The 10,000-nt window shown below is 37.6% G+C and overlaps 1 protein-coding gene across 1 annotated transcript in view; it reads left to right on the forward strand.

Annotated features, from left to right (window-relative positions):
* LOC106875823 (excitatory amino acid transporter 1) overlaps window positions 1–10,000 on the forward strand; it is a 275,943-nt gene that overhangs the window by 199,425 nt on the left and 66,518 nt on the right. The window contains exon 2 of the mRNA XM_052970833.2: window positions 9,522–9,564. Coding sequence (XP_052826793.1) covers window positions 9,522–9,564 — 43 coding nt within the window. The remainder of the gene's footprint in view (window positions 1–9,521; window positions 9,565–10,000) is intronic.

A 10,000-nucleotide genomic window follows, 5' to 3' on the forward strand; every position in this document is an offset into this window, starting at 1 on the left:
ATGGCCACAGTCAAATGAATGAAGCGTGTAATAGAGAATACATATGTGTCGATGTGTCTCTGTAGAGAGATAGGTAAATTTTTGCAGGTGCATGATTGATTATGGAAGTCAGCTCAGTATTAAGTACGATGTTTGTTCATTAATGAACCGCAAAGTGAAGTATTTTTCACTGAGCTAATGATCCGAAGCTTTTGTCACAGCAATGATATAACTACCTATCCTCAGATAAATGTAATACAGAATCATGTCAGCTTGCCTTCTGTACAGAAAGCCAGTCGTCTTTTAACACTACAATTTGAAAAACAACAGATATGTGCTCTTGCAGGTCACAATGATCTGTTGTAATTAACTTGCTGTTTTTTCACATGTATCCTCGAGAAGTCAACAAGACCAGCCTTTGATAGACAAACTCAGATACAAGTTGAACATTTGAAGATATTATTGATACCTATAAGGTATCCTTTCCTTGCATCTCATTTCAATTTTGCACGTTTAATTCGATTTCCTTCAAAATACATTGACGAATTGAGTCTACAGTTTCTCCATGGTGTACTATCAATTCCAATTAATTTCCCAACTTTCCACTTCAATATTACATTTTTTTGTTTTGCTGATTAAATGTAAGGAAGTCTTTCCATCTTTAGTTTATAAAGTGTCCTTTCACAAAGCCTAATTTCCCTCTCGTGAAGAACACACACACACACACAAACACACGAACACACACACACACACACACATGCGTACGCACAGGCACCTATCTCCGCATTTGACTGTTTATCTATCAATATATATGACAGCATACGTGCATATTTGCTGCATGCATTTACGTGCTCGCGCGCGCGTGTGTATGAGCTTGTGTGTATACCTAACTATTCCTGATCAATACAATTATTTACCGACTTCCATCCCTCCCTATCAATTAACCTAACTGCACACCAAACAATCTACTTATCTACCTCGCTACCTACATACTACCTTTCTATCTTTCTACCTGTCTTCTTAGCCATCTAACTACATCCCCACGATCTTACTTAACTACCTACATTCTTCCCTCTGTACCTACCTACCTATCTACTTACCTATACACCTACCCGTCTTCCCAACTACTTACCTACCATCTCAGTTGCTTACGTACCTTTCTCCCTAGCTTGCTATGCTACCTGCTCACCCTTCCGCTAACCTACCTACCACTCTGTATCGATCTCTCCCAATATCACCGAATATCTAAACAATTTAATTTGTATTGTATTAGATCTACTTCAATTTCAAGTGTTTTCTATCAGTTGCTATTCCATTTTCATCCATTAAACCTAATGTAATGTATTCTTGTCTTTACCGACATCTAGCGGTTGTTTCTGTTACAAATCTTATTTAACGTATTTCTGTATTCGTCGCCATCTTGCGGCGCTCTCTGTCACACATCTACACCCATCGCCATCAAATTTTACAATACCTTCGAATATTTTGAATCTCTGGTGTTTGGAAATGGAAGCGTTTCTTTGTTTTACCACTTAAACAAACAAAACATCTACACACAAACACAAAGAGTTTTGGCTAAATCTTCAAAACTGTGTGTGTGTGTGTGTGTGTGTGTGTGTGTGTGTGTGTATGAATATGTTTGATTACGCCTACGTTTTAGTTGTGCGAGAGTATGCATACGTGTGAACATGTTTATGTAGCTGTGTATATTTGTGTAGCAGTGTATATTTGTATGTATATCTGTGTATGTATAACATTTAACAGCGTGTGTTATTCTGTATGAATGTGTCGATATACATTTAATGTTTGTATTCTTGTGTGTGTGTGTGTGTGTGTGTGTGTGTGTGTGTGTGTGTGTGTCTGTCTGAGTGTAATTTCGTGTATGATGATACGAGTGTGTAGTTATGTGTGCATAACAGTATGAAATGTGTATTTGTGTGTTACTATGTATATGTGTGTGTGTATCGGTTGTGTATTTTGTATCTCCATATGTAACGTTGTGTATATATGTGTGTATATGAGTAATGTGATGTATATATATATATATATGTGTATAATATACTTAATCTTTGTTTCTGATTTTGAATTTTAATAAAATAAGATAGTCAGCCTACTGATGCTGTTTAAACCAATGTCAGATCTAATCAAACCTACCCAAGATCAAAGCCTACCAACCATGCCCATCTCGTCGTATTCCTCGACAAAAGGTTCAAAAGTATATAATCCATTGTATCATACTTTTAACATACTAAGATCTTGTTTGGTTGCTATTTCTAGCAGGTAGAGAGGCCACCAAGATGCCTTTTTACGTTGGTTGGCATTATGTTATTACTCATTGTCATTGACATCATCAAGAAGAGAAACATGTTATTTCACCCCCAACGAGATTTGATCTCAACACCTTGTTATAACTGTAGTCAAACACAAATTTTTATTTAAATGGTCAGTCTTTACTTATGAAGCTCTTGATTTATTTTTCTAACACTAACATGTGTGGAGGCATGTGGCGTTGTGGTTAAAGCAGCAGACTCGCGGTCGAGGGATCGCGGGTTCGAATCACAGACCGGGCGAAACACTTAAGCTCCACGCGGCTCCGGTAAAAGGTAAAGGCGAACTTCTAACTCTTTCGCCACAACTTTCTCTCACTCTTTCCTCCTCCATCCAGCAGCTTACCTGTGACGGACCGGCATCCCGTCCAGGTAGGGGAACCTATACGGAAATCGGGAAACCGGGAAACCGGCACTTATGAGCCAGGCATGGCTCGAGAAGGAACAACCAGCACCAACATATAAGATCGAATATCGAGTTATTGTCTGATTTCCTGACAGCCATATATAGCTGCTGTGTTTTTTTTTTAAGACGGCGTGCTGGCAGAACCGTTAACACGCTAGACAAAATGCTTGGTGGCATTTCGGTGCCTTTACGTTCTGAGTTCAAATGCCACCGAGGCTGACTTCGATGTTCATCCTTTCTGGGTCGATGTAATCGACAAGCTCCTTCCACCAAAATTTCAGGCCTGTGGCTGCATCAAAAAGGATTATCGATTAGTTTCTGTTTCATTAATCATTTACAGAATTGTTAAATATTGGTCTCAAATTTTGGCACAAGGCCAGCAATTTCGGGGGAGGGCTTAAGTCGATTACATCGACCCCAATGCTCAACTGGCACTTATTTTATCGACCCACGAAAGGATGAAAGGCAAGGTCGAGCTCAGCGGCATGTGAACTCAGACGATAAAGACTGATGAAATGCCACTAAGCATTTTGTCCATCATGCTAACAATTTTGTCTCAGAAAAATGTAAGATATTGGAAGATTTGAACTTAACAACGTGTGTTTCATTCGAGGTGAAGCCTTGATCGGGACTAAGCCTCTGTAGTATTTGTTAGAGTGTCTTCTACTATAGGCTCGGGCCGATCAAAGCCTTGTGAGTGGATTTGGTTGACGGAAACTGAAAGAAGCCCGTCGTGTATATATATATGTATATGTGTGTGTGTGTGTGTGTGTGTGTGTGTGTTTGTGTGTCTTAGTTCATCCCCTTACCATCGCTTGACAATTGATGTTGGTGTGTTTACATCCCTGTAACTTAGCGGTTCGGCAAAAGAGACTGATAGAAAAAGTACTAGGCTTACAAAGAATAAGTCCTGGGGTCGATTTCCTCGACTAAAGGCGGTGCTCCAGCATGGCGACAATCAAATGACTGAAACAAGTAAAAGAATAACAGCATATATATATAAAGAGAGGTGACACAGGGATGCTCATAACATAACTCTATAATCAACTAACACATTATTCTGAACCAAATGTATATTGAGTTCTACTCCAAGTTATTATTCTCGCGATACCCGAGGGAAATTTCTAGATAGATAGATAGATAGGGGGAGGGAGACAGAAGGACAGAGACAGTAACTCTCAGATACCAACACTGATTTTAATACACTTTTCTATCAAGAGTGTATAAAGCAACTATTTAATTTTCTTCAGATTTGCATTTGCCTTCGAAACTAATTACGAAATTAAAGCAAAATTTCCTTGGGATTTTTAAATATGCACTTCGAGCACTTTTTTCTTTTTCTTGTATCTCTGATCAACAATTCGTAGAAGGTTACCTTGAAAACAGAGCGGCTCCAACGAATTCATTGATCTCCGATTTGATAAGCTGTGTACACTGAAAATCCTAACAAAACATTTGATTTAGATATGCATAGAGAAGGTACGAATAACGAAGAACATGAATACATTTTAGTTTCAATAGATGTTTAACTAATTGCTAACATTGTGCAAAGGCGCAGGAGGGGCTGTGTGGTAAGTAGCTTGGTTCCGGGTTCAGTCCCACTGAGTGGCACCTTGGGCAAGTGTCGTCTACTATAGCCACGGGCCGACCAGAGCTTTGTGAGTGGATTTGGTAGACGGAAACTGAAAGAATCCCATTGTATACATGCATATATACATATATGTTTGAATGACTGTGTTTGTCCTCCACCCCACCATCATTGACAACCGATGTAACTTAGCGGTTCGGCAAAAGACACCGATAGAATAAGTGCTACGCACGATTTGTTCTACTAAAAGCGGTGTTCCAGCACGGTCGCAGTTAAATGACTGGAACAAATAAAAGAATAAAAGAAAAGAATTGGATTAATATAACTGAGGTAATAATAAAGGGTTGTTTTTTTGTTTTAATGTATGGTATTTTTCTCCGCTGTACAATCTTATTCGTATTAGAAGATCCACGTTTCTTTATTACCACTGCGGTACCGAATGGGTCAGCATTTAAATTCAACCCGTTCTTCATATGATGCCTTTCGCCATGAACCCTCACCACTCATTATATTTATTAATAAACTTACGTGGGTGTTATTGATAATATAATACACACATATACATTCAAGTACATACATCTATAAGTGTACACGCATGCATGATTCTGTATGCATAAAATTTATTGGCAGATATTTCCATCTAGTTTTATCTATAGTGCTTCCTTGAAACGATTAATTTTTTTTCAGTTACTTTTCCTTTTCTTTTTCATTCTCAATTGGTATTTATATACCTGCTCACTCCCGATCCGTTCGTTTCTTATCTTTCCCTATATATATATATATATATATATATATATATATATATATATATATATATATATATATATATATAATGCCGAGAAACTAATTATAGCAATATATAATTGTAATTTTATGACTAAATAGATGCACACATATCTATTATCTGCGCATCAGTAATGTCTTTGCGTGTAATAACATGTGGGTTTTCGAAACAACCACACACATAATATTTACGTGTATTAACATGATTTTCATATACACGCAACTATAAGGACAGACATATAGTTATGTATATAAATGTATATATACATAATGTATTTATATTCCATTCATATATTTTCATCCTGTAACCTTATGCATTGATGCAGTGACAAGCATATACACGAGCGTAAGTACACACACACACATACAACTAGCAACAGAGAGAGGTATACACACACACACACACACACACACACACACACACACACACACACACACACACACACACACACACACACACACACGCGTATATAACTGCTTGTGAATACATACATACACGCACGCAAAGCGACACACATTCAGAGAGAGATAAGATAAAATTATGTGTATATACATACAGTGTAATATATATATGTGTGCGCTTGTATATTCATAAATGTGTGTATATGTATGTGCATTTTCATACATTGATGCTTTTGCGCCTGCAGACATACCTCTTTCCTGAATATGTCTCACATTATATGTGATTACGTGTGTGTGTGTGTGTGTGTGTGTGTGTGTATGTGTGTACGCTATATGTATATGGTGGTGTAGTGTTTTCATTATTTATACTATCGGATTTCAAGCAGAAGTGAATACAGAAAACAATATTGGATTTCTCTGAGCAAGAATGTTTAGGATCAGATATCATATTAAACCCTCGTGCTGTTATATTGATTCTTTCGTCACCCCCTCCCGCCCAGCTGGCCGATCAATCGACCCTTCTACACCACCACATTCTCAGTATGACTGTCTGTCTGTCTGTCTGTCTGTCTGTCTGTCTGTCTCTCCCCTCCGCCTCACGCACACACACACTTGCGCACATTCACTTATACCGGGCCATTCCTGAGAACAAATCTTTTGTCGACGGAAACAATTCGAAATCTATAACGTTCTGTGTTATTAGTCTGCGACCGGAAACACGGAATAACAACTGAGAGCCAATATATGCTGTTGATGTGTTCGAAAATAGATGGGAATCGGTTTGTGTATTGTAAATATGGCAGCCAAATATGGCAGCCGCCAAATAGATGCTATGTGTTGACTTTTGATCGCGGGATATGTTTCCAAATATCTCCTTTCGTTTGCTGATACAGCTTTGGATATTGCCCTGTTGTTGCAAATGCTGCTATTTTTGAACTTATTGCCATTATTATTATTATTATTATTATGGGGATGAGCTAGCAGAATAGTTAGTGTGCCGAGGAAAATGCTTAGTGGAATTTCGTCCGTCTTTACGTTCTGAGTTCAAATTCAACCGAAGCCGACTTTACCTTTCATCCTTTCGGGATCGATAAATTAAGTACCAGTAAAACACTGGGGTCGATGTAATCGACTTAACCCCACCCCAGAATTGCTGGCCTTTCTGCCAAAATTTGAAAGCCATTTTTGTTGCTGCTGCTGTTCAGCCGCAGGTAATCTTAGATCTACCCGGCTGATAACTAAATGAATTCTTCCTGTGTCTATCTCATCTTCAACGACAACATCCATTGTACATTTTCTTGTTTTTAAACAGGAATGTATGATTTGAGAGAATTTTTGCTGTTATTTCTTATTAAACGGTGAGAAAATATCTACCTGGTCGATCGACCTGCATGAAACAGCAACTGGATCACTCTCAAATCTCATATCATCGTCTTCAAATGAACACATTGAATAATGTGATCCGGGTTCCAGAAAAAAAGCGGGGTGGTGGGATCGACTGGAGTGTCTTTGATCATAAATCTATTTGATCAGAGCTGTCTTGGAACTCAACAACACGAACTGTGTGGATATTCACTCGTGGTCTCACTTTAGTAGTTGCTTTTAGTGTATGTAATGTGTAATGTGTACGCATATGCATATGAGAATGTGTATGCCTGTGTGTCCCCTCGGAATGTTTCATGTGTATGTGGATTTGCCTCTGTGTGTGTGTGCGTATATGTGTGTAGAACTGAAAATGCTTTTCTGTCTGTATATGGGTTTCTATTTTTAAAGGTGTCTGATATTGTGATATTGGGTGACTGAGTATAAATATATTACATTTGTGTTGGTGTCTGTATGTCTCTGTCAGTTGTATGCGGATGTGTTAGAAGGAAAATTTCCAATTAAATATTGGATGTTATTCCAAACAGTATTCTTCCCTTGTAAATTTGCTTTCATATATTCAATGTTCCATGTATTGTTTTGCTGATCATACGAACTGGATTCCAAAATAAACGTAGCTTCCATTTTGGTTCCAAAATAGATGCATTGTCCACCTTGTTCCCAGAATAGACATTAGTGTATAATCATTGCTCATAAACTAGATGTATTATCCAGCATGGTTTCAAAATAGATATTAATGTCCCTCATAGTTCGCAAAATTGATGGTCTTCTATCAAAAATATATATAGCATTACTAGCTATGGTACCATAATATACGTGCACTCTTTCTCTCGGAGTACCAAACTAAAAGTATTATATACTGTGTCTTTGAAATTATTGGCCTCAGAGCATCACAGAATACATCATTCTTGATTGAAACATCAAAATACTTATATTTATCCTCCATGTAACTCGAATTGAGAATCTTTGCTCACCAAATCTCTAGAATGAGTAATTACCATGGTTACAAATTCAAAAGAATTGTTAGTTATCATGCTGATTTTAGGATATTTATTCATATTTTATTTCATGTGTCAAGAATTTTTGTTTGAATGAAATTACTTTTAATACTAACAGAATATATTGCTTTATCAAAAACTTTGATTTTGATTTTTATCGTGTAAAATCCAACGTTTCGAAAACAGATCGTCGTTTTTTTATTAAGTGGCTAAGAGTCGTTGAAATATCACACTGAATAGCTTGCTGTTTGGATCTCCATCGTAAAGGTGCGTGGCTCAGTGGTTAGGGCATTCGTCTCCCGAACGTAAGATCGTGAGTTCAATTTCCGGTGACGTATTGTGTCCTTGAGCAAGGCACTTTATTTCACGTTGCTCCAATCCACTCAGCTGGTAAAAGTGAGTTGTACCTGCATTTCAAATGGCCAGCCTTGTCACATTCTGAGTCACACTGAATCTCCCTGAGAACTACGTTAATGGCACACATGTCTGTGGACTGCTCAGTTACTTGCACGTTAATTTCACGAGCAAGCTGTTCCGTTGATCGTATCAGCTGGGACACTCGTCGTCGTAACCGACGGAGTGCTCTTATAAAAGATCTCAATTTCTTTTTCTACGTTCTGGTTTTAAATTTCACCAAAGGCAACTTTTAAGTCGAGGATGAAGGAATCGATAGAGTACCGGACAAACTGTTTCTCTATTCTTTGACACCAATAAAGTCTACTTTGTGTTCTTCCGTTCCGAGGTCAATGAAATATATGTACCAGCCTCGTACTGGTGTCGTTACAAGCGACTCTGCTCTTCCGCCAAATGTTTGTGGATTTGTGCTTATGTTAAAAATCCTTATAAACATTGCTATTGAAATGTTCTTAGTAACATCGTTGGATATGCAGCGGTTAAAATGTGTCACGGCCTCTGTTTACAACGCTCGATGTTGTACGTTCAAATTCTACGTTTCACTTTGTTTTTCATTCCTCTATTTTCGAAAAACTAAAGCACCATCTATGCACAGTTAGGAGTCATTCCTTTACTGGTGGTCGTTAACGACAGTGTCTGGCATAAACCTTGATCTCCCTGTTTGCGTGCATCGACATATACCAGTGATAGTTGTTTGGGGAACCAAATACGAGCAACCTTTATTTTTTTTCGATAAGCGGGCCATATGACAGCTCATTATCAGGCGGGCGAAATTACTAAAAATTCAAAGGTAAATTTTTTATTAGGCATGCCGTTCACAAGATGCCGCAGGTTGGCCGTAGCTGTCTTGAACCTGGTCTGCTATTTCCTAATGCTGACGTTGGCCATAGCTGTCTTGAACCTGGTCTAGTATTTCTTAATACTGTCGTAACTTTCACTTTACAAATACAATAAATCTATCCTGTCAGGAGATGTATTCTCTCTCTTGCTAAAAAGAGACCTGCTCGAGAGACAATATATTAATTGTTTCTTCATAAACTTTCCATATCCTGCAATATCTAAATGTATTCTGCTTCATTGCACGCTTTTGGTGATTGTAGTTGCAAGACTTTGATCTTTTGCTTCAATCAAACATCAAAGAAATCTTCTTAGCAACCATGCTTGTGTCCAGCCTGTGTAATATGTAAATTATACAAGTTTATAACTTATATCAAATCTTGTCTCTTTTTCTTTCATTACAGAAATATGTTTCCAGATAACATCATAACATCCTGCTTCGACTCAGTAAGTTTGGTTTTTTAATTACTAATTTTCTTTTAACACCACCCTGTTCGTTACAAACCAATAATAATAATAATAATAATAATTTCTATTATTATTATTATTATTATTATTATTATTATTATTTGTTGTTGTTGTTGTTGTTGCTGTTATTAACGTTAGCATGCCGGACAAAATGCTTAGCAGCATTTCGTCCGTCGCTACGTTCTGAGTTCAAAATCCACGAAAGTCGACTTTGCTTTTCATCCTTTCTGGGTCGATTAAATAAGTACCAATTGAGCACTGGGGGTCGATATAATCGACTATCCCCCCTCTCCTCAAATTTCAGGCCTTGTGCCGATAGTAGAAAGGATTATTATTATTATTATTATTAATAATAATAATAATAATAATAATAATAGTGAGAAGGCGGTGAGCTGGCAGAAACGTTAGCACGCCG

Source organism: Octopus bimaculoides, chromosome 9, assembly GCF_046866305.1.
Source record: "Octopus bimaculoides isolate indiv1 chromosome 9, ASM4686630v1, whole genome shotgun sequence".
In the NCBI taxonomy this organism is placed as follows: Eukaryota; Metazoa; Mollusca; class Cephalopoda; order Octopoda; family Octopodidae; genus Octopus; species Octopus bimaculoides.